At 35.9% G+C, this 27026-nt stretch overlaps 1 protein-coding gene across 5 annotated transcripts in view; it reads right to left on the reverse strand.

Moving 5' to 3' along the window:
* Window positions 1-27026, reverse strand: part of LOC105489813 (testis expressed 9) — a 73203-nt gene that overhangs the window by 40168 nt on the left and 6009 nt on the right. For 2 of the 5 annotated variants that reach the window (XM_011754941.2, XM_011754948.3), the window contains exons 3-9: window positions 24776-24839; window positions 15231-15310; window positions 10195-10243; window positions 9320-9402; window positions 7268-7443; window positions 4462-4544; window positions 3877-4050 (exon numbers count right to left, since the gene is read on the reverse strand). In XM_011754941.2, the coding sequence (XP_011753243.1) occupies window positions 3877-4050; window positions 4462-4544; window positions 7268-7443; window positions 9320-9402; window positions 10195-10243; window positions 15231-15310; window positions 24776-24839 (709 nt within the window). Of the gene's footprint in view, window positions 1-3876; window positions 4051-4461; window positions 4545-7267; window positions 7444-9319; window positions 9403-10194; window positions 10244-15230; window positions 15311-18557; window positions 20404-23611; window positions 23970-24775; window positions 24840-27026 lie in introns of those variants that run through there. The other 3 variants (XM_011754968.3, XM_071066802.1, XM_011754956.3) reach the window with 3 other exon arrangements.

Below are 27026 nucleotides of genomic sequence, written 5' to 3' on the forward strand. Positions count from 1 at the left end.
ATGTGACCCTCTGGGAACATTAACCTACTGACAAAGTACAGGATACAATGGATAAGAAATGGAAAATGGACACAAAATGGGAATTGAAAAGAAGCGATGAATGAAAAACATTTGGAAGAAAAATTGCACAGGATTGGAGATGACGTCCAAGAACATGAAAAGAATCAAAAATATAACCAATGTTTCAAGATTATGTGAGACTAGAACAGTGATGTGACCAGAACTTGGGTGCATAATGGTAAGTGGTAAAGTCATGACAAATTAAAACATGGATGTTCCCCTAGACACTACAGCTTTTTCCCTTTACACCCATTATATATATTTCTTAGACCAATAGAAATAGAATACAGCATACTTATGTAATTACAAAATTTCTAGTAGCCACTTTAAAAGGTGAAACAGAAACTGGTAAAATTAATTTTAGTAACGTATTTCACTTAACCTCATATATTCAAATATTATTTCGACATATAACCAATACAAAAAATATTAAGAGATTTTGATATATTTTACATTCTTCATTCTGTTTTACAATTTTTCAAAATCTGATTTTTACTTTACACTTACAGCACATCACAATTTAGCCACAAATGTAAGTGGCTACCATATTGGAAACACAAGTTTAGACTATTAAATACTATAATTAAGTTTTATTACTGGATGACTGGGGAAAGAAACTGAAGTATATTCATTCAGTGTTTACACTACTCAGCAATAAAAATAAATGGACTATAATAGGGATAAATACTGCATGTTGTATTAGTCCGTTTTCATGCTGCTGATAAAGACATACCCAAGACTGTACAATTTACAAAAGAAAGAGATTTATTGCACTCACAGTTTCACATGTCTGGGGAGACCTCACAATGATGGCGGAAGGTAAAGGCACGTCTCACATGGTGGCAGACGAGAGAGCTTGTGCAGGGAAACTCCCATTTTTAAAACCATCAGATCTCCTGAGACTTATTTACTATCATGAGAACAGCACAGGAAAGACCTGCCCCCATGATTCAATTACCTCCCACGGGGTCCCTCCTGCAACACGTGGGAATTCAAGATTAAATTTGGGTGGGGACACAGCCAAACCATATTCTACCCCAGGACCCTCCCAAATCTCATGTCCTCACATTTCAAAACCAATCATGCCTCCTAGGCCTCCGGGCCTGTGATGGGAGGGGCTGCTGTGAAGACCTCTGACATGCCTTGGGGGACATTTTCCCCATTGTCTTGGGGATTAACATTCATCTCCTCATGACTTATGCAAATTTCTGCAGCTGGCTTGAATTTCTCCTCAGAAAATGGGATTTTCTTTTCCACTGCATTGTCAGGCTGCAATTTTCCAAACTTTTGTGCTGTTTCCCTTTTAAAACTGAATGCCTTTAACAACACCAAGTCACCTCTTGAGTGCTTTGCTGCTTAGAAATTTCTTCCACCAGACACCCTAAATCATCTCTCAATTTCAAAGTCCCACAGATCTCTAGGAAAGGGGCAAAATGCTACCAGTCTCTCTACTAAAACATAACAAGAGTCGCCTTTGCTCTAGTTCCCAACAAGTTCCTCATCTCCATCTGAGACCACCACAGCCTAGATTTCATTGTCCATATCATTATCAGTATATTGGTCAAAGCCACTCAACAAGTCCCTAGGGAGTTCCAAACTTTCCCACATTTTCCTGTATTCTTCTGAGCCCTCCAAACTTTTCCAACCTCTGCCTCTTACCCAGATGCAAGGTCACTTCAACATTTGCATCAGCGCCCAACTCTACTGGTACCAATATACTGTATTAGTTCATTTTCATGCTGCTGATAAAGACATACCTAAGACTGGGCAATCTACAAAAGAAAGAGGTTTATTGGACTCACAGTTCCACATGGCTGAGGAGGCCTCACAATCATGTTGGAAGGTGAAAGGCATGTCTCACATGGCAGCAGACAAGAGAAGAGAATTTGTGCTGGGAAACTCCCCCTTTTAAAACCATCAGATCTCCTGAGACTTTTTCGTCATCACAAGAACAGCACAGGGAAGACTTGCCCCCATGATTCAATTACCTCCCACTGGCTTCCTCCCACAACACGTGGGAATTCAAGATGAAATTTGGGTGGGGACACAGTCAAACCATATCAAATCTTTTATGCTAACTGGAAAAAAAAATCAGATTCAAAAGGCTATATCCTATGTGATTCTATTTATGTGACATTTGGGAAAAGGCCAAAATTTAAAAAGCAAACACATCAATGGTTGCCTGGGGCTGGGATTAGGGAAGGCCTTGACTGAATTCACAGGGAATTTTGGGGGTCTGATGGAACTGTTCTATGTCTCAATTATAGTGATACTTACATTACTGCATACATTTGTCAAAACTCATAGAATTGTACACTAAAAAGTGTGAATCTACTGCATACAAATTATATCTAAGTGAATCTGATATTAAAACTTATTACAAGATAATGCTAATTATACAAGACCAAAATGTTTAAAAAGCAGGGTTTTAAAATATGACCATACAAAAGAAAAATGTAAGGGTATTAATAAAGGGGGCACATTTTCTTACTAAATCTCACGATGTGCTATATTACATAATTCTTATCACATTTTACAAAGCAATCGCAAACAGTATATTTTTATTTTCACAATGGTACACTAATATAAAATGTTTTAAGCTAGGATAGTTTATTTAAAATACATTCTCCCCTTAAATATGACACCAAAAGCATAGGCAACCAAATAAATGTTAGATAAACTGGACTTCATCAAAATTTAAAACTTTTGTGCCTCAAAGAGTACCATAAAGTGAAAGACAACCCACTGTATGGGAAAACTATTTGCAAATCATATATCTGATAAGGGACTTGTATCTAAACATATAACTTAAAAGTTCTTATTATTAATTTTTAAAAATCCAATTTAAAAAATGGGCAAAGATCTTAAGGACATTTCTCCAAAGAAAATAGACAAATGCCATTAAGCACATGAAAAGATGTTCAGCATCATTAGTTATTAGGGAAATGCAAATCAAAACCACAATGAGGTAACTCTTTTACACTTGCAGTATGGCTATAATCAAAAAGATAATCTAGTAGATGTTGGTGAGGATGTGTAGAAATTAGGACCTTCATGCACTACTGGTAGGAATGTAAAATGGTACAGGCAGTTTGGAAAACAGCAATTCCTCAAAAGGTCAACACAAGATTTCCATATGACCCAGCAATTCCATTCCTGGCTATATAACCAAGAGAAATGAAAACATATGTGCACACAAAAACTTATACATGCATATTCAAAGTATTTAAAATTGCCAGACAGTAGAAACAACCCAAATAACCCAAAGCTACCAACTGATAAACAGGTAAATTAAATGTGTTATATATAACAGAATATTACTTGCCAATAAAAAGAAATAAAGTACTGATAGGTGCTGCAACATGGATGAACCTTGAAAACATCTTAAGTAAAAGTCAGTCACAAAGACCACATATTATATGATTCCATGTATATGAAATTTCCAGAACAGACAAATTTATTGAGACATAAAATAGATTAGTGGTTGCCTAGGGCTGTAAGGGATTGAGGGGAGCAGGGTCAGGGTGGGGTAGCTAAAGGGTATGAAGTGTTCTTTAGGGATTATGAAAATGGTTGTGGTGATAGTTGCACAATTCTATGAATACACCAAAAGCCACTGAATTGTATACTTTAAAAGGGTGAATTACATTACATCTCAATACAGTTGTTAAAAAATATTCTATGGCAGGGGAAAGAGTTTTCAGTAAATACTAATAAAATAACTGAAATGTCAAAATGGCATCTATACAAATGTGTAACCTTAATAATTTTATTGTATCTTTGGCATTCAGTTAGGAAAAATACTAAAATAATTACCCTTTCTACTGAAGACAACTGCTGCTGTAATCCATCACACTTTTTGTTTGCTTCTTCGAAAAGAGTCTTATATTTTTCTACTTGAGACTGCTGCATATTAATTGTTCGCTGCTGTCTCATAAAATCTTCTTCAAATTTTTTTACTTGAGACTTTAAATTCTGAATTTCATCCTCCTACAGTTATGAAATTACAGATTATGTGAAAAAATATGTAAGATTTGTTATCAAAACAAAGCAGAGAAAAAGAAGTTTCATATGTTCTTTGACATTTATACACATTTCATGAAAAACAAATTACAGTCTATTTTTACCTTCAAAAATGGAAGTCAAATGTTTTATTTGCATTTAATAGCTTACTACACTTGTAAGACTAATATAGAGAATACTAATTATAACAAAAATGTAAGATATTTCAGCTCTGTGAAAATTCAACATATCAGAATAAAGTTCAGTACTTATATACAATTTTTGATTTCAAAATTTAACTATGATTTATATCTAAATAAAGTTATTCAAAATGTAATGGAAATTGCTCCTAAAATGTCTTTGAATATTGCAGCCTTTTAAGAGGTTTTTAAAGCTTACCTTTTTATTGCATTCACATACAACATTATCCAATTCCTCCTGCATAACACGGAGTTTGGCCTTTAGAAATCTGATCTGTGCTTCTGTGAATTTAAATAATTATATTTACTGTCTTTTGCTGAATCTAAGATGACATCAATTGTAAGACAGGCCATTACTTTATAAAGAAGAAAATACTCAAGATGGGGAGTCAAATAGGAGATATCTCTTAGGGGGCACTATAGGTACTAAACAGTCCTAATGAAAAGGTCAATGACGAATAAATCCAGTCAACAGAAAGAAATCACAGGTAGTATTCACATAAGTTCGCAGACTAAATTCACACTCACCAGGGTGGTCCAAACTACATCAGAGAATTTAAAGTGTTCTCAGGTCAATAATGTCCCTGAGTGTTTGGTAGAAACAAACATAAATCTTCTCTAGCAAAACTCAGCTTCAATCTAGTCATTGTGATTACAAAATGCCACTGACTGTAATGCAGATGCCAATTTCTGAGCAGTTAAAATGTAATATATGTGTCTTTGAAGCAAAGAAATACACTAATACCTTACTGTCTAAGCTTTCTCCCACAAACCTTCAAGATCTATGTTTGGTATTTTACTGCCAGCAAAAGTTCATTATTCAATAATATCAGCAGTAAATCTTTGAAGTTTGTAGGCCCGTAAAGTAAATAAAGTGAAAACTGAATTAAGAACTCACTCATAAGTCATTCAGTCATTTGTTCAAAATGGCATAGTAGGAATATTATAAAACAATCATGAAATTTATCTTGAGGAAACACTTGGAACTGCTCTGAGAAGTCATTAGGACAAATCCACTAAGCCATACACATGTGATGTGCACAGCATAAAACATCTCCATACACACTTCTGGCTTTTTTAAGTGCCCTCAGTGTTATCATCGAGCTGATGAATTATGGGTTGGCTGTAACTCTACCTAGGTCTCTTTGGCCTCAACTCTCCTACCATGTAACTCCAGGTGAGCAGGGAATAGAGGGAAATGACAAATTAAAAAGTGTGAAGTTGACAGTAGTTGGCCTCTGAGGGAAAGAAGGAAGAAAAAATAGGAAACCATGACTTTTCCCATTTCTTTTTCTCCCTAACTCTAACCTTAGTAACTCTACCTCAACTCTAACCCAAGGAGCAGAGTGCTCCCATGTCTGGAGGCCCACAGTACTAAACTCTGCTCCCCACTAGACCTTAGCTTTAATCTTACAAAGTAATCTGTGCTCCCAAACTACTTCTTGATCTTTTTCTCCCACACATAACCAAACCATTCCAAGCAATCACCTGAAATAAGAGAAAATTCTCCCAAAGAAGAAGATACCTGGACCAGTGATACTAAAAAGGGAACACAGGGAGGCAGTTCTAACAGGGCCATGGGACCTGGGACCATGTTCCTCTACCGAGGAACAATCAACACCTGGGTATCACATCCTCAAAAGCATCTTAGAGAGACCTAAAGGCAACTTACTGCTCCACTTACATTTCCTTACCATAACTAGCCCTAGAAAGCTTGATTCGGTCAGTAAATATAGTAAGTGCAGAAGAAAATGGCTCCCTACTTATGACTAGTATATAACACAATAATTATTACATATATAAATTATGATTTCTCACAGAATCAAATAATTTTAAAGATAAACTGATATGGTTTGGATCTGTGTCCCCACCCAAATCTCATGTTGAATTGTAATCCCGTGTTGGAGGTGGGGCCTGGTAGGAGGTGAATGGATCATGGGGGTGATTTCTCATAAATGGTTTAGTATCATCCCTTTTGGTACTGTCCTCGTAATAGTGACTTCTCATGAAATCTGGTTGTTTAAAAACATGTAGCACCTCCCCCCTCTATCTCTTGTTCGTGATCCCACCGTGTGAGGTGTCTCACTCCCTGTTTGCCTTCCACCATGATTGGAAGTTTCCTGTGGCCTCCCCAGAAGCAGAAACTGCTATGCTTCCTGTACAGCCTGCAGTACCATGAGCCAATTAAACCTTTTCTTTATAAATTACACAGTCTTAGGTATTTCTTTATAGCAGTGCAGGAACAGACTAATACATAAACTTTATGATCATCTAATACAAACTGCTAAATTTTCAAATGAATAAACTGCTATTACAGAGGGGCTAAGTGGCCTGCCTGTAGTCACAATTAATTGTATTATAGTTCGGCAGTAACTAGTTCATATATACTCAATTGTCTTACTTTTTTGCTTCAATAGCATAGGAGGCTCCTCATAAATTTAGTAATGTTTATAGTTGATTGAAATTTAGTATTATTCTAGTGATACGCAAAGAATGAGTTAATAAGAAAAATTATATACATTAGAAAATTCATTTATTTTACCTGATGCAATGTCAATTCATTTGTCCTTTTGCATGTGTTGATTTAACACGCAATAAATAAAATATAGTAACAGTAAATGAAAAAATTCAGAAAAACTTTTTAAATATTGTAACAATAAGCGATGGGTATTTTAACTTAAGTTGAAATGTATTCAATCAAACCAGTAAATACAGTCTTTTTTATTTTTACTTTTTATAATGGAAAATATGAAACATAAAAGTAGGCAAGTTCAATGAACCCCATTTACCCACTGCCTATCTTTAACAATGACTGACTCATGGCCAGTTTTATTTCATCTATAATCCCATTCATTCCTCCCTCCACCACATCCTACTAGATTATACTGAAACAAACCAAGACATCACAATACGTTTTTTTTTAATGTAAGAAATAGTTCCCCAAGACTTCCTCTTCTAAGTAACTGTGCTATAAAGATAAAAATAAGAAACAAAAGAAAATCTACCTGTTCCAATGTCATTACTAACACCAGAAAAAATATCATCTGTATATTCAGGTAAGCCTTCTTCCTCCAGTTGCCCTTCAATTTTGCTAATTGTTTTTGCAAGGGAAAAGTCTGAGAAATCCTCTGGAATGGCAACATCGTCGGCAGTTTGGACATCGGAGTATTTCAATTTAACACTAAAAAATAAAAATTAAATACATATGTATGTATATACGTATATGTGAACAAAATAGGAAGGTAGAAAGGATATATGCCTTTTACCCAAATAAAAAGATCAAAATTATTATAAATTTAAATTTATGATGAAATCTGTAATTGATATTAAGGTTTATATTAGAAGAGACTACTATTACACATTTGAAATTTATGATGAAATCTACATATGATACTTTCAAGGACTATATTACAAGAGACTTAGCAGATTTTTGGTCTTTATGAATCACATGACCACAGAGCTAGAGAAGGCTTTATGAGGCCAGATGGTCTAGACTTTGCCTCCATATAAGGGAATACCAAAACTAAGAGTACTGCACTTGGCCTCCTAGGTCAAATCCAGCCTGTGGCTTTGAAATTTACATGCCTCTGGAGAAAAACTGTATAAACTGACATCACCCTGGCCATAATTCTGCAAACAGCAAAGAAAAATACCTCCTGAGAAAAAATTACAGAGTGAAGAGCTAATAGCTCAATCAAACAACATTTTTTTCCACCCAAAGAAACACATTCTTACCATGATCAATATTAACCAAAAAGTTGGATTTGATTTTTTTTTTAATGAAATGGAGAAGACTGACAAAATAAAACTCATTTCTAAAGGCACTGAGGAATGGGCCAGGCCTAATTCATTGACACATCAACAAATTTATGGTTCTGAAAGCCAAATTCACTTTTAAAACATAAGCAAATGCTTTAGAATTCTTTTCTTTTCATTTTAATTTTTTGTGGGTACACAGTAGGTGTACATATTTATGAGATGTTTTGATACAGGAATGCAATGTGAAATGAGCACATTATGAAGAAGGGGGTATCCATCCCCTCAAGCATTTATTGCTTGAATTACAAACAATCTAAATACACTCTTTAAGTTATTTTAAAAATACAATTAAGTTATTATTGGCTATGGTCACCCTATTGTGCTATCAAATAGTAGGTCTTGGTCTTTGGAATTCTATTTGAAAAATCAACTTTAAAAAAAAAAAATGTGAAGTCTGAAAAGGTAACCCTTTCCAGTTATGTATGCATGTATGTGGCCTATAAGTTCTTTTCTTCAATCTATTGTATAGTTATTTTCTGTTCCTTATCACTTTACTCTATTTTTTCCATCCCTTTTATTTAAAAAAAACAAAAACAAAAAAGTTATTTAAACAATTAAAAGACACAAAAATGAACAAAGATTTTTCCAAAATTACAATGCAGTGATCAGTTTGGGTAAGTAATAGACATCTAAATGTAATAACTGACTGAAGATGGTTGGTGCAACTCAATCCTCTACCTTTTCTAGAAAGCATCCTATCCTAGGGAGCATCTTGGGTCCCTTTTTATGCCTATAATACTAAGAACTGTCTTGAATTCTTTCTCACCAAAAACAATAAAATGTAAATTATAATTATATTATAGTCCTATTTAGAGCATGGCAAATAATTCTGTAGCTCAATAGACAAAATAATGTATGCACTTTGTCAAATACTCAAAAACTAGACTATTGAGCCTATTTGAGAGAACTAGGCAGCGATCAAAAAACAAAACAAAACAAAACAAACCTCAGTTGCAGTCACAGTTCTAAGAGAATAAATCACTAGAAATAACATTTATAAAAATTTTAGATTTAGAATTTTTCTTGAGAACAATATAAAGTATTTGTTAACTGCTGCAAAACATTTCTGAGTAGAAAATGTTCTAAATTACTGAATATGGATAAGATATATGCAGGGTAACTTAATGTTTAGGGTATAAAAAGATCTGGAAAAACAAACAGAGCTTAAAAATTAAGAATGATGGTATTGTGAATTATACAACTAAAAAAAAAGAAATACTTTGAAAACTATACTATACCTTGAATTTGTTTTCCTTCCTTTATTTGCAGAGTGTAATTTGTTTTGAACCTTGTTTACAGGATCAATGTTTTTGGTCTTTGGCTACGTTAAAAGAATTGAAAGTATTGATTAATTAGAGTCTAATTATTTGCCAAAGAAAGCAATTCTGTAACACATAGAATTGCTATTTTGCTACACAGAAAAACTGCTATTTTGATGGAATTACCAAAAATGTCTTTTTAAGAATATCACAACTGTATAGCTGGAAAAGACCTAGATAATACCAAAACCAAGAAATTCAAGGATAAGGAAAATGAGTCCTAAAGATTCAATGGTATTCAGCTAGCCAGTGGACTGTCGTGAATAAATCTGGACATTCTGACTCACAGAATTTAGTTCTCCTCAGGAACCAATTATTCCCCAGGCAGGCCTTCCGTGGCCTTCAGGTATACAGTTCCCTTGGCTTAGGTCTCCATGGATAGGAAACATAGATCCCAGTATGTTCTACACCTAGAAGAGTGATCTCTACACTATAAATATTTAAATGAACAAACAAACTTTTCAAATCACCTTCTTTGCATATGAGTATCATTCTTTTTCAGGTCTTCGCTCTACTAGATGTAAGCTTCAGAAAAAAAAAATAAGCCTCAGTTTACAAAGTCATTTCACCTAGAATTTTTTCCACTGTACCTCCAAATTATTCAGTGAAATTATGAGACAACAAAGGATTCCATTTATTATATGAGTGACATTTCATAAATGCATCCCTCTGAGTATCAAGGTTTATATTGTTTCTGTTGAGTCATACTCCTTCTCTGCTTTGTCTAAGAAAAGTCTAAAAAAACCTAAGTTCTACAGAATATAATTGTATTCAGAGAAAGTTTAATTTCATACCTTAGTTTCTGAATGAAGATGAACTATCCCTTCAGATGGTAATACACCTCTACAGACGAAAAATAAACATTATACATTAATAATAGATGACATTGAGCTGAGACAATGATATTCAACAATTGTATTTGAAAGGGAAACTATTCAACTATCAAATAATCTTTGCTATAATTGTAGTTATCCACATGTTAATTTTTTCTGAATGAGTACCATAAACAAGAAAAATGCTTTGGTTACATAATTCACCTTTAAGAAGATACACTATAATGCCAATATTCTAGTAGGAAACTAGCAAAAATTTTAATGAATGGAAATCATCAAGAGTAATTGTGGGCTATCCACAGCAATTACCCATTTTACAAACGATTCACCACAGGGCTTTTTATTATGAGCCCACTCAATGTTATCATTCTTTTAATCCACTTAAAACACTTGGTCAGTGCCTGTTTTCCTCATTATACTGTGAACTCTATGAGGGCAGAAATCATGTCTGCCTTGTTCAATATTCTATGCCTAGTCAATATAAAGGTTATATGCCAGGTACTACTACTGGCTTAAGTATTTGTTGAGTGCATGAATAAACACATCTAAAATGCAATTTATTTTTATACACAAGGTTTTCCAAATATATTTGTAGTTTAAAACAAGGAGTGTTGGCCGGGCGCAGTGGCTCACACCTGTAATCCCAGCACTTTGGGAGGCCAAGGCGGGCGGATCACAAGGTCAGGAGATCGAGACCATCCTGGCTAACACAGTGAAACCCCATCTCTACTAAAAACACAAAAAATCAGCCAGGCGTGGTGGCAGGCACCTGTAGTCGCAGCTACTTGGGAGGCTGAGGAAGGAGAATGGCATGAACCCAGGAGGTGGAGCTTTCAGTGAGCCGAGATTGCGCCACTGCACTCCAGAGCGAAACTCTGTCTCAAACGACAACAACAAAAAAACAAGGAGTGTTTATGGAAGTCTGCAAACTATGGCCCACAGGCTGAATCCACCCACTCATTCATTTATGTCTGATCTATGGCTGTTTTCACACTACAACCTTAAAGTTAAGTAGGTACAACACAGACCAGCCCACAAATCTAAAAATATTTGCTATCTGCCCCTTTACAGAAAAAGTTTGCCTAACACATTGTCTTGGGCATTGTATTTACATCTCTGAAAACATACCATGTTAGCATCCATTATTGCTATGAAAAAACTCCGTCATATCCCCTGAGAAGTCCTAACCATTGGAGAGGACATACAACTAAAATTATTTTCCATCAGATGCCTCCCACTGAGCTAGCCATGCATAAGTTTTTTCAGTATTAAATACAAAGATACACTTAGATAAATAAACCTCTTAACTATTAGAAATACCTCTGGGAAGAAAAAAAAGGCTTTCAAAATATGTTAAAAATTACAGAAACTAAATCACTCTCACAAATGACATGAAAATGTTTCCAAATATTATACAAATTTTAAGTGTCCTCTTTAATCTTCCTCATTTTAAATTAATGTTTGTCATTTCTTTAGTACATTTTCTGTACCTCTCATTCCATTACCCAACACACATGCGTACATATCAGTCAAAAGACATTTAAGGGTTATCTGTCTCCATCAGATTTTGCAATGATATTACTTTGCTAGTGTATTTCCATCAAAAATAAGCTATAATATGGTATTCTTACTTTTGTTTAACTCCATGAAATGTTTGTAATATGATGGAAATGACTGTATGGTAAACCATGCTTCAAGCAGACTGGAGGATATGTATACTACGTTATTAGGAGATTAAACTCTGGTTTCCCATCACAGTTTTTGACAGAGTCATCCTGGGTGTTGAAGACCTATTTAAATATATTCTTCCTTATTTAGGTGGAATATCATTGTTCCAACCTGAAATGAATGGTTTCTTTACAGAATTATTTCCCATATTCAGCAATTCCCAACTGATCACCAAATGCCATGTTTTACATGGTAAAAGCCATCTGTTCAAACAGTAGCATTAAAAAAAACTGATAGATAAACAGAGCGTTATCATCACAACATCATCTGTTGTTAGTATCATTTCAGTTCTTCAGTTTACTGGATAAACACCATGTTAAATCTTATGTATAATCCAAATTTTGGAATTTTGATAACTTAAATATCTTTTTTTTACAGAATATCAGAGTATTACAGCTAATAAAGTGGTTTCATGTTATATGTATGCATACATATGTATATCAAAATATAAAAATGTGTAATTGAGGTACTTAAAAAATACTCAAAAGCAACACATATTAACTTCTTGGAAACAAGATCAGGTCTGTTTACTCACCACTGTAATACCAGTAGCTAGACCTGGCACTAACAGTGTTCAAAAATTATTTTTTTCAGGTTTGAGATATAATTGATATATCATACAATATACTCTTTTTACATATACAGTTCAATATGTTTTAGCAAACATATATTGTCACATAACCACCACAACCACAAGACAGAGAATATTTCCATCATCTCAAAAAGTTCCCTTGTGTTCCTTGGTAGTCCCCTAACCCGTACTCAAGCCCCAGACAACCATCTTGATTTCTGTCCCTAAAGCTCTGCCTTTTCCAGAGCATCAAATAAGTGGAAACATAGATTATATATGTTTTTTAGCCTGGCTTCTTTCACTTAGCAAATATGTTGTTATTCTACTAGTAGTTCATGGCTTTTTATTGCCAAGTAGTATTCCACTGCATGGATATACCATAATTTGTTCATCCAGCCACCATTTGATAAATATTTGAATTATTTCCAGGTTTTGGTAATTATGAATAAAACTGATCTAAAAATTCACATGCAGGTTTTTTCATGGATATATGTTTATATTTCTCTTGGGTAAATATCTAGGAAAGGAAATACTGGATTGTATGCAATAATTATTTTTGAATACATGAATAATATCCCAATATTTCACATGAGCCAAATATACTGCCATGTAGGAATAAACTTTTCTTTTGTCTCTAAACCCTGTAGGGCTGTGCACCTCTTACAGCCTGCTTCTTGATCTTAGAATACTGGGAGGTGGGGTACCCATAGCTGTTTTAATATTTTAAAAGCCACAAATAATTTTAGTCCATTCCTAGAGTTTCTTTGCTGATAAAACTTTCCCCCAAACTAGTGGGTTTCTTCCCTATTTAATTTCAGTCAGTTCTACATGCCATTACATCACCTACAATTCTTTCCAAGACTAATTCTTTATTTCTTCACCTGACCTCTTTCTCAATTTAAAAATGGGTTAAACAGTGTCAAGCTTCTAAGGAGAGACTTTAACTTTAGTTAGGTCTTTGCCGTGGGTCATTTTACCCAAATGAAAAGTTTCACTATGTGCCATTTAATCTGATTCTTGCCCTGAGAAGCCTTAATCCATTGGAAAATTTTATCAATAGTCATAAAGTCCACATGTTTAGTCTGATATTTGCCTCAAGGTTGAATTTTGATAGGCTTTTGTTCCTTATAGATTTTCTCGATTTTATCTTGTAATTCTTGAGGTCTAAAACCAGTTTACTCCACAACTTGACAATTACAACAAGGGTAATCAAGAGTGTGCTACTGGCATAATGACAGCTATATAGATCAATGGAACAGATATAAAAGTCCAAAAATAAAACCATATGTCTACAGTCAACTGATTTTTGACAAGAGGGCTAAGAACATTCAATGGGGAAAGAATAGTCTTCTCAACAAATAATGCTGAGACAAATGGCTATCCATGTGCAAAAGAATGGAGGTTGACTCCTATACCACATACAAAAATTAGATTATCTGAATTAGATAATTAGATTATCTAATTAAATTATCTGAATTAGATAATCAGGTATTCCCTTTTATTTCTGCTTGCAAATCAGCCAAATCTATCCCAAACTTGTCTCTTCAAGAGCACATACTGAGGCCGGGCGCGGTGGCTCACGCCTGTAATCCCAGCACTTTGGGAGGCCGAGGAGGGCGGATCACGAGGTCAGGAGATTGACACCATCCTGGCGAACACGGTGAAACCCCATCTCTACTAAAAATACAAAAAAAATTAGCCGGACGCGGTGGCGGGCGCCTGTAGTCCCAGCTACTCCGGAGGCTAAGGCAGGAGAATGGCGTGAACCCGGGAGGCGGAGCTTGCGGTGAGCCAAGATCGGGCCACTGCACTCCAGCCTAGGCGACAGAGCGAGGCTCCGTCTCAAAAAAAAAAAAAAAAAAAAAAGAGCACATACTGCTAATATTGTGTTTCAGCCTCTTTCCCCAGAGAACAAGTTCATTAGACACCTGTTGTGCCTCCCAATTTACCACAGATGACAGTTTTACTAAATTCATTGCCACTACATAACATTCATCCTTTATCTTTTCAGCCTCCAATATCAGTTTCCTTGCTGGTTCCCACCTAACTGCTAAGGTAATGCCACACTTCTGAGTTTTTGTTACACAGCATTCCATTCCCAATACCAATTTCAACATTAGCAAAGATAAGCAGGCTAGTAACCTAAAAATTCCAGCGGCTTAACCCATTCAATGCAGCCATAGTGAGGAAGAAGGACCCTTTTTTCTACATGTTCCACACATGGTCACCCAGAGACCAGGCTAGGAGATTTTACCAATTGGAATTTTACTCATCTTCATGGCTAGAAAGTCAGCTGGAGGTTCACACACCAATTCTTGTCTGTTTTGGCTTGGAAAAGATTAACTAAACTTCTATTCATAGCCCACTGACAACTATAAGAGACCTGGAATGTTTGGTGATCATCATTGTGTCTGCTACAATATGATTTCATAGTTTTATTCACATCAATTATATACTTTTTCCTGTTTCCTCTCTAAAGTTTTTAAAATGAGGACAAGAATATACATTTCAAAATAATATTTTGAAAATTACATGAGATAAAGGGCTTCCACTGTGTCGGATTGGTATAAGCCCCCTATATATACATTATTCTTAAAATTATAGAATTTTCAATGTTTGCATGCAAAAAGATCTTACATAGTTAAAGATCCATGTACATCAATTTAAAAGAAGGTGCTTGAGAATTTAAGTTACTTACCTTAAACTGTAATCATCTTCATCATCACATGATTTCATTTGTTTTGAAACAGGCCTAGATCGTACTTCTTGCCGATCTCTCTTAAATGAGTAGAGAAAGGTCATATATCATACAGAAAAAAAACCAAACCACTAAGATATACTCAAGTGCCTCTCTGAACATTCATCATTTCATAACTGTCCTGGGTTTCCATAACATAAAGGCACAGAATTCTAAATGCTATAGTATGAAGATAAGGTCTATAACACTAGTTGCACCTTTCATTTGTTATGGGTTAAAAAATTCCATCCTAAGGGGAAAATGTAAGAATATCAAGGCCTTTACATAATATTTCTAATTCCGGCTTCCCCATCCCTTTAGAATCTTTCAACTTACACAGCATACAACAGAAATTAGAAGTAGGCATAAGACATTTTTTTAAAAATTCACTTAATGGGTAGAAAAATTTGTCGCAAATCAGGAAAAATTTCAATGTTGAGAAGGCTGTGAAGATGCTAAAAGTGAAGTATCAGGAGTAAAAGCTTTTGACAAAGACACATCAAGAAATTAAAGTAAGGCAAGATGGTGGAATAGAAGCCTACACTATTCATACCCTCTGCAGGAACACCAAATTTTAACAACTACCTGCACATAAAAACATCATCATGAGAGCTAAAAATCAGGTGAGCAATCACAGTACCTGGTTTTAACTTCATATCATTGAAAGAGTCATTGAAGACGGTTGGAGAGACTTAAATCGCTGATACCACCCCTCCCTGACTCACTCCTGCAGTGGCTGTGTAGCCTGAAGAGTCTGTGCACTTGGGGGAGGGACAGCACAGTGAATGGGGGACTGTACACTGAACTCAGTGCTGCCCTGTCAGAGTGGAGAGCAAAGTCGTGTGGGGCTGAGACAGTACCCATGCATGGAGGAAGCATTTGGACTAGCTATATCCAGAGGAAAATCGCCCATCCCGTGGGTCAGAACTCCAGTTTGTCAGCAAGTCACCACCACTGGCCAAAGTGCTCTGGGGTGCTAGGTAAACTTGAAGGCAGTCTAGGATACAATGACTCCAATTTCTAGGCAAACCCTAGTGCTGGGCTCGGCTCAGAGCCAGAGGACTAGGGTGGCACATAGGGAGACACCAACTGTGACCTAGGGAAACACCAACCGGGTCACTAAAGGATTGCTTCCGCCATGCCTTCCCCAACACCAGGCAGTGCAATTCGCAACAACAAAAGTGTCTCCTTCCTTCTGTTTAAGGAGAGGAGAGGAAAGAGTAAAGAGGACGTTATCTTGCATCTTGGATACCACCTTGGCCATGGAAGGCATCCAGTGGGGTGCCAGGCAGAGTCACACAGCCACCATTACAAGCCCTAGCTCCTGAATGACATTTCTAGACACATCCTGGGCCAAGAGGGAACCTGCTGCCTTGAAGGGAAGGACCTAGTTCTGACAGCGTTCATCATCTGCTGACTAAAGGGACCTTGGGCCTCAAATAACCAGCAGTAATACCAAGGTGTTAATACTAAGCCATGGCCCTTGGGCTCTGAGACATACTGACTTCAGGGGTGGCCCAGCACATTCCCAGTTATACTGGCTACAGTGAAAGACTCCTTCTGCTTGTGAAACAGAGGGAAAAGTAAAGGGACCTTTGTCTTGCACCTGAAGTACCAGCACAGCCACAGCAGGGCAGAGCACCAAGTGGACTCTTGGGGTCCCTGATTCCAGGATTTGACTCTTAGACAGCATTTCTAGACTTGCCCAGGGCCAGAGGGGAGCCCATTCCCTTGAAGGATGAGTCCCAGGCCTGGCAATATTCACCACAACCTGACTGAAAAGCCCTTGAGCTTTAAGTGAACACTAGCAGTGGCCTGGCAAAACCCCGCTATGGACTGGTGGTGGTGGTGACCGCAAGGAGAGGCTCTTCTGCCTGTGGAAAGGGGAGGGGCGAGCGTGAAGGACTTTATGTTGTAGTCTGAGTGCCAGCTTAGCCACAGAACACTAGAGCACCAGATAAATCCCTAAGATTTCTAACTTCAATCTCTGACTACTAGACAGCATCTCTGGACCCACCCAGGGCCTGGGGAACTCGCCACCCTGAAGGAAAGGACACAAACCTGGCTGGCTTCATCACCTGCTGATTGTAGAGCTCTAGGGCCATGAGTGAATATAGGTGGTAGCCAGGTAGTGTTTATAGCAGGTTGTGGGCAAGATCCAGTGCTGTTCTGGCTTCAGGTTTGACCCAGCACAATCCCAGTGGTGCTGGGTACAGGGGTGCTTGCATCACCACACCCCTAGTTTCAGACAGCTCAGCACAGACAGAAAGAGACTCCGTTTGTCTGGGAGAAAATAAAGGAAGAGAAAGAGTCTCTGTCTGGTAACCCAGAGAATTCTTCCGGATCTTATCCAAGACCACCAAGACCTCTATGAGTCAGCAAGAACCCTAGTGATATTGGGCAGGGGACCCAAGTCTCTTTAAATAACTGGAAAGCCTTCTCAAGAAAAACTGGCACAAATAAGCCCAGACTGTGAAGAGTACAATACTTAACTCTTCAATGCCTACACACTGACAAACATCTACAAGCATCAAGATCATCCAGGAAAACATGGCTTTGCCAAATGAACTAAATAAGATACCAGTGACCAATCCTGGAAAAACAGAGACATGTGACTTTTCAGACAGCGAATTCAAAATAGCTGTTTTGAGAAAGCTCAAAGAATCTCAAATAATGGAAAAGGAGTTCAAAATTCTATCAGATAAATTTAACAAAGAGATTGAAATAATTAAAAAGAACCAAGCAGAAATTCTGGAGTTAAAAATGCAACTGACATACTGAAGACTGCATCAGAGTCTCTTAATAGCAGAACCAATCAAGCAGAAGAATTAGTCATCCTGAAGACATGCTATTTGAAAATACAGAGGAGACAAAAGAAAAAAGAATGAAGCATGCCTACAACATCTAGAAAATAGGTTCAAAGGGACAAATGTAAGCGTTATTGGTCTTAAAGAAGAGGCAGAAAGAGAGATAAAGGTAGAAAGTTTATTTGAAGGGAAAGTATCAGAGAACTTCCCAAACCTAGAGAAAGTTATCAATGTTCAAATAAAAGAAGATTATAGAACACCAAGCAGATTTAACACAAAAAAGACTACCTCAAGGCATTTAATAATCAAACTCCCAAAGGTCAAGGATAAAGAAAGGATCCTAAAAACAGCAAAAGAAAAGAAACAAACAACATACAAACTTCCAATACATCTAGCAGCAGACTTCTCAGTGGAAAACATACAGACCAGGAAAGAGTGGCATGACATATTTAAAGGGCTGAAGAAAAAAAAAATCTTTTACCTTAGAATAGTATATCCAGCAAAAATATCCTTCAAACATTAAAGAGAATAACAGATCTTCCCAGAAAAACAAAAGCTGAGGCATTCCATCAACATTAGACCTTCCCACAAGAAATGCTAAAGGTAGTTCTTTAATCTAAAAGAAAAGGATGCTAATGAGCAAGAAGAAATCATCTGAAAGTACAAAACTCACTGGTCATAGTAAACATACAGAAAAACACAGAATATTATAACACTGTAATTGAGTGTAAACTACTCTTAAGTAGAAAGACTAAATGATGAACCAATTAAAAATAATAACTACAACAACTTTTTAAGACATAGACAATACAATAAGACAGAAACAGTAACGAGTTAAAAACTAGGGAGATAAAAGTGTAGAGCTTGTATTAGTTTTCTTTTTGCATGTTTGTTTATGCAATCAGTGTCAAGTTGTCATCAGCTTTAAATAATGGGTTATAAGATAGTATTTGCAAGCCTCACAGTAACTTCAAGTCAAAAAAACATACAATGACCACACAAAAAATAAAAATCAGGAAATTAAATTATACCACAAGAGAAAATCACTTTCAATAAAAGGAAGACAGGAAGGAATACCACAAGACAACTGGAAAACAAATAATGAAATGGCAGGATTAAGGCCCTTATCAGTAATAACATTGAATGTAAACGGACTAAACTCATCAATCAAAAGATGGACTGGTTTAATGGATGATAAAACAAGACCCCATGATTTGTTGCTTACAAGAAACATACTTCACTTATAAAGATATATATAGACTGAAAATAAAAAGGGTAGAAAAAGATATTCTACACCAAAAAGAAAAAAAAAGCAGGAGAACCTATACTTAGACAAAATAGATTTCAAAACAAAAACTGTAAGAAGAGACAAAGAAGGTCATTATATAATGCTAAACAGGTCAATCCAGCAACAGGATATAATGATTGTATATATATGCACACAACACTGGAGCACCCAGGTACATAAAGCAAATATTATATGAGTTAAAGAGAGAGCTAGACCACAACACAATAATAGCTGGAGACTTCAGCACCCACTTTTGCCACTGGACAGATTTCCCAGAAAGAAACTCAACAAACATCAGACTTAATCTGCACTACAGAACAAGCGGGCCCAATAGACATTTACAGAACATTTCATCCAAAGGCTACAGATACACATTATTCTCCTCAGCATGAATATCATTCTCAAGTACAGACCATATGTTAGGTCACAAAACAAGCTGTAAAATATTTTAAAAACTGAAATAATATCAAGCATCTTCTCTGACCACATGGAATAAAACTAGACGTTAATAACCAGAACTTTGGAAACTATACAAAGACACAGAAATTAGATAACATGCACCTAAATTACCAGTGGGTAAATGAAGAAAATAAGAAGGAAATTGAGAAATTTCTTGAAACAAATGATAATGAAAACACAACATGCCAAGATCTATGGGATATAGTGAAAGCAGTACTAAGAGGGAAATTTATGCAGCTGTAAGTGCCTACAACAAAAAAGAACAAAACCTTCAAATAAATGACTTAGCAATGCATCTTTTCTTCCCTTTTTTTTTTTGTTTGTTTGTTTGTTTGTTAGTTTGAGACAGAGAGAAACTCTGATGCCCAGGCTGTAGTTCAGTGGCATGCTCATGGCTCACTACCGACTGGACCTTCCTGGGCTCAACCATCCTCCCTCCTCAGCCCCCCAAGTAGTTGGAACTACAGGCGTGCACCACCACATCTGACTAATTTGTATTTTTTTCTAGAGATGGACTTTCACCATGTTGCCCAGCCTGGTCTCAAACTTCCAGGTTCAAGTTGCATGCCTTGGCCTCCCAAAGTGCTGGGATTACAGGCATCAGCCACCACATCCAGCCAGCAATGCATCTTAAAGAACCAGAAAAGCAAAAGCAAACCAAACCCAAAATTAGTAGAAGAAAAGAAATGAAGATTAGAGCATTTGAGATTACAGCATAGAGAATTTGAAATGAAGAAAAGATTGATGAAACAAAAAGTTTGTTTTTTTTAAGATAAGCAAAATTAACAGACTAACAAAGAAATAAGGGAGACGACTCAAATAAATAAAATTAGAGATTAAAAAGGAGGCATTACAACAGACAATGCAGAAATTCAAAGGCTCATTAGTGGCTATTATGAGCAACTATATGTCAATAAATTGGAAAATCTAGAGGAAACAGATAAATTCCTCGACACATACATACAACCTACCAAGATTGAACCATGAAGAAATCCAAAACTTAAACAGAACAATAATAAGTAATAAGATTGAAGCCACAATAAAAAAAATTTTCCCAGTAAAGAAAAGCCCAGGACCTGATGGCTGCACTGTGAATTCTATTGAATATTTAAAGAAGAACTAATACCAAACCAACTCAAACTATTCCAATAATTGGAGGAGGAGGGACTACTTCCAAACTCATTTTATGAGGCTAGTATTACCCTGATACTAAAACCAAAGACACATCATAAAAAGAAAACTACGTGCCAATATCTCTAATGAATATTGATGTAAAATTCCTCAAAAAATACTAACAAACAGAATTCAGTAATATATTAAAAAGATCATTTGTCATGACCATGTGGGATTTACCCCAGGGATGCAAGGACAGTTCAGCATACACAAATCAATCAATGTGATACATCATATCAACAGAATGAAGGACAAAAACCATATGATCAGTTCAACTGATCCTGGAAAAGCATTTGATAAAATTCAACATCCCTTCATGGTAAACACACTTCAAAAACTGGGTATAAAAGGAACAGACCTCAATACAATAAAAGCCATACATGACAGACCCACAGCTAGTGTAATACCGAATGGGAAAAACTGACCGTCTTTCCTTTAAGATCTGGCTTACTTTCACCATCATTATTCAACATAGGACTGAAAGTACTAACTAGAGTAATTAGACAAGATAAAGAAATAAAGGGCATCCAAATCAGAAGGAAGAAGTCAAATTATCCTCATTTGCAGATGATATGCTCTTATATTTGGAAAAACCAAAAGACTCCACCAAAAACTATTAGAAATGATAAACTCAGTAAAGTTGCAGGATACAAGATCAACATACAAAAATCAGTAGTGTTTCTGTATGTCAACAATCTGAAAAAGAAATAAAAAGTAATCCCATTTACAACAGCCACAAATAAAATACCTAGGAGTTAATATAACCAAAGCAGTAAAAGATCTCTACAACAAAAACTATAAAACATCAATGAAAGAATTTGAAGAGAACACAAAAAAAAGGAAAAATATTCCATGTTCATGGATTACAAAAATCAATATTGTTAAAATGTTCATACTACCCAAAGCAATCTACAGATTCAATGCAACCCCTTGCAAAATACCAATCACATTTTCACAGAAATAGAAAAAACAATCCTAACATTTATGTGGAACCACAAGACTCAGAATAGCCAATGCTACCCTAAGCAAAAAGAACAAAACTGGAGAAATCACATTACCTGGCTTCAAATTATACTATGGTGCTATAATAACCAAAACATCAGAGTACTGGCATAAAAACAGACACACACACCAATGGAACAGAATAGAAAAAATCCAGAAACAAATCCATACACCTACAGTGAACTCATTTTTGACAAGGTTGCCAAGAACATACACAAAGGGAAAACGGAATATCCACATGCAGAAGAATGAGACTAGACCCCTACCTCTTGCCATATACAAATATCAAATCAAAATGGATTAAATACTTAAACCTAAGATCTCAAAACAATGAAATTACTATAAGAAAACATTGAGGAAACTCTCCAGGACATTGGAGACAAAGATTTCTTGAGTAATACCCCACAAGCAAAGATCACCAAAGCAAAAATGGACAAATGGGATCAAATAAAGTTAAAAAGCTTCTGCACAGTGAAGGAAACAATAAAGAGACAGCCCACAGAATGGGAGAAAATATTTGCAAACTACGCATCGACAAGGGAATACAAGGCAGAAAATATAAGGAGATCAAACAACACTATAGGAAAAAAAACTAATAATCCAATTTAAAAATGAGCAAAAGATGTGAATAGACATTTCTCAAGAAAAACATACAAATGGCAAACAGGCATTAAAAAGGTGTTCAACATCATTGATCATCAGAGAAATGCAAATCAAAACTACAATATCATCTCAACTCTGATAAAATGGCTTATATCCAAAAGACAGGCAATAACAAGTGCTGGTGAGGATGTAGAGAAAGGGAACCCTGGTACACTGTGGGTGGGAATGTAAATTAGTACAACCACAAAGGAAATAGTTTGGAGGTTCCTCAAAAAACTAAAGTTACCATATGATCCAACAATCCCACTGCTGCGTATAGGTCCAAAAGAGGGAAATCAATATATCAAAGAAGTATCTGCACTTCCATGTTTGTTGCAGCACTGTTTACAATAGCCAAGATCTGGAAGCAACCAAAGTGTCCACGAACAGATGAATGGATAACTAAAATGTAGTACATATACACAATGGAGTACTATTCAGCCACAACAAACAATGAGGCCCTGTCACTTGCAACAACATGGATGTAACTGAAGGTCATTGAGTGAAATAAGCCAGGCACAGAAAGACAAACTTCACATGTTCTCACTTATTTGTGGGATCTGAAAATCCAAACAACTTAACATATGGAGATAGAGAGTTGAAGAATGGTTATCAGAGACTGGGAAGGGTAGTGGGGGATGCAGGGGTGGGAAACAAGGATGGCTAATGGGTACAAAAAATATAGTTAGAAAGAATGAATAGTACCTAGTATTTGATAGCACATGTTTATTATAGTCAAAATAATTTAATTGTACATTTTAAATTAACTAAAAGAGTATAATTGGATTTTTTGTAACACAAAGGATAAATAGTTGAGGGGATGGATACCCCATTTTCCATGATGTGATTATTATACAATGCATTCCTGTATCAAAATATCTCATTTACCCCATAAACACTTACTATGTAATCACAAACATTAAAAAATTTAAAAAGAGAAAGTGAGTAAACAAAAATTAAATATGAGAAACCTTATATTGTTTGCTTCTGCAGGGGTAGGAATCCACTCCCCAACCCCTTTCCTAGCTTGTCCGTATTCTATTCTGTTTTTTATTTGCAGGGGGAGATTTTTTTTTTTTTTTTTTTTGAGACGGAGTCTGGCTCTGTTACCCAGGCTGCAGTGCAGTGGCCGGATCTCAACTCACTGCAAGCTCCGCCTCCCAGGTTTATGCCATTCTCCTGCCTCAGCCTCCTGAATAGCTGGGACTACAGGCGCCCGCTACCACGCCCGGCTAGTTTTTTGTATTTTTTAGTAGAGACAGGGTTTCACCGTGTTAGCCAGGATGGTCTCGATCTCCTGACCTCGTGATCCGCCTGTCTCGGCCTCCCAAAGTGCTGGGATTACAGGCGTGAGCCACCGCACCCAGCCTGGGGGAGATTCTTTTTATGGGGCGCTCTGAGCAGAAAACGTAAGGAATCCGTCATCTACTATAACATGGGGTCCTTTTGTACAAGCATTTTCCTGCTCTTCAGACACCGGCAAAAACTAAAAAATGAAATAAAAATATTTTTAGTAAAACATTTAATTATAAATTAGTAAAATGTAATTATAAATTTAATTATAAATATTTTTAGTAAAACATCTACTTATAAATTATAAAATACAAATCTGTAACCATTATCAAAATACATTACTTGAAATGTTATATATTATACATTTCTTATTCCTAAATTAACAAATAATTGTAGATTTGTATAAGGCATTAAGAAAAAATATTGCCTAGGTTTCCTTCCCTGCTTCCATCAACTCCACTGTGGGGGACAGGAAGGACAGAAAGTAAGAATCAAAATTAGGTAAGAACTGGTAAAAGTTTTAAAGTAGACTCTACTCCTCTAAGGAGAGTCACTCTATCCTATCAATTAATAATGAGAATTTATAATGAGAATTTAGAAGACTGGAGCATCTAAATGGAAAGTACTTTTTCAGTGGCTTTTAGAAAATGTGTGCTTACTAAAAACATATACATATACACATTCCTATATCTGTGCATATACATTCATGTTCAGTTTGTAATAATTCATTGAACTGAACACACATGCTTTGGCTAGTTTTTTGTATATATGTCATATATCAAATGAAAAAGATAAAAAACTAGCATTTATATGGAATTATTAATAATTGTACATTTACTTACTATTATTTCCTTAGCTTGTCGAACCACATCAGCTGTTTTTGCCTGTAATTCTGCATTTAAACGCCTAAAAGCAGAAAATAATTGGGATATACTGAAGATCCTAACAAAAATAAAAATTAAACTTCAGCAGTTACACGTTATCAAGTGACCTAATCAACAAATGCCAAAATATACATATGGTATTCTTACTCTAAAATGAACACAGCCATTAAGAACTTATCCTCAACTCCCCATGATTCCTCCTTCCTTGTGGTAGGACCTCAAACACTAAGTGTTAGCCTTTCTGTGGCCCTCTACTAATTTCAAGTGAAGCAACTTACCTAATATATTTGGGAAGAATAAGCTGGGTGAGTTCAACAGAGTTGTTATTAGCCTACCTGCAAAGAATACAAGTTCTAATCTTGCTTCTCCAGAGACAGGCCCTGTTCTAATTGTGGGCAGAAGTGGGCAGGGTATGGGGGAGACCTGTTCTGGTTTGGGGTGTTGCTTTAACTGGGGAGCTAAATGTGAGGTTTAGTGAGCAGCCCACCAGCTGAGCTGTGAGGTGGCTCACACCTCAGCTACACACTTTAACATCAAGCTTCCTTGGAAATAAAGGTGACTATCTTGACCTCGACCTGTCACTCCTTTTTTAATTATTTTTCATTCTACCTGGAATCTAGCAAGAAAAGGAATACTATTTACTTGGTCCTATATTAAGACTGCAAGAATGACATTATTATTGAAAGAAATTGTTTTTAAAGGAAAAACTGCCCATAATCCTACCACCACCATCCATTTTTTATTTTTAATATTCCCTTCCAATTTTCATCTATAGCATATACACAATTTTGTACTGTTTGCCCACAGCAATATAAAAGGAATATCTATCTCCACATAATCTTTATAAGCATGTTAAACGGCTATGCAATTCAATAAATTGCAATGAACATAATGTACTGAACTCTGTCCCTATTGTTAAGTCCCCTTTTTCACTTTTAAAGGTTAACACCATAATAAACATACTCAAAAGCATATAACTTTTTTCTCCTGTTGAAATGTCACATTTCTAGACCACCTAGGATCTTCTGAGGTTATGTGAAGGAGACATAAGGATTTGAAAAATTAGTTATCTTGTTTTTCTTAGACATGTGATTCACAAGTAACACAAAACACAACCTCCAGCCCAAGGGAAAAAAAAGAAGAGGGAGATCAGTACCATATCCTTTAACAGTCTGAAGCTTTAAGAAATATTTTTATATCTTAGGATTACGTGGTCAAAAGAAAAATATCTAAGAAAGACTTAAAGGTGCCTTTAAAGTGCCATTACCTGATTTTTCAAATTTCCCTAACAAGGACTAGATCACAAGGACTTAAATGGAAGTTTCCAATTAATATAGTGGACCAAGATGACTGAGAAGACTATTCTACTCTAAATCCATGGACATGCCAGATAAAATGTAATGGAGGAAATATTGCTAAGCTCAAACTCAGGCAAGGGAAATGCCCTGGCACTAAGAATAAAGCAGCAATTCAAAGTGAGAGCAACAAACAGGAACAGAAGCCAAAATAGCTTAAAAGCTAGAATCTGATGCATGTGAGTCATGAAGGGATACACCTGTGAAACACAGACTACAAAAATTCTACCCACAACCTTAGGTGAGCAGAAATGAAACTAGAACCATGGGTAGAAAAAGATTCTCTTGCGAGTAATTAAAACAAACAAGAGGGAAGTCCAAATTCATCTTACCTAAATGATACATGCCAAAACTTTAAAATAGAAGAAAGCTGATGTGGAATCAATGAAAACTTGAAACTAGCAAAGGTAAATTGAAAACCACCCTATAGGGACATTTACTCATCTAGAATATGTAGGACTCTCTCAAAAAGCAAATTGCTAATGATGATTTCAAAAAGGTAACAAATTGCGTAAAGAAACAAGCTGCGAAAAGAAAGAATCAGCAGACGTGAGAAAAGAGAAAATTTGTACTATAAGAAGAAGAGATAATATAACAATTCAAAAAAGATTTTAAAATTAGCATTAATTTGTAAAAAAAATGCGTACAGAAAAAAACATTAGGCAAGAGCCAATTTTATCACACAAAAAAATGCTGAATTAGATTGAAATAATAAATTACACAAATGAAAAACACAGTCACTGAACTTAAGAAGAACTCAAGGAAATTTGACGGATATGTTGAACAATATAATGGACATAGAAGGAATGAGTGAATTAGAAGGCAGATATAAAGAAATCACCTACAAGGAGATA

This window comes from Macaca nemestrina, chromosome 7 (assembly GCF_043159975.1).
Source record: "Macaca nemestrina isolate mMacNem1 chromosome 7, mMacNem.hap1, whole genome shotgun sequence".
Taxonomy (NCBI): domain Eukaryota; kingdom Metazoa; phylum Chordata; class Mammalia; order Primates; family Cercopithecidae; genus Macaca; species Macaca nemestrina.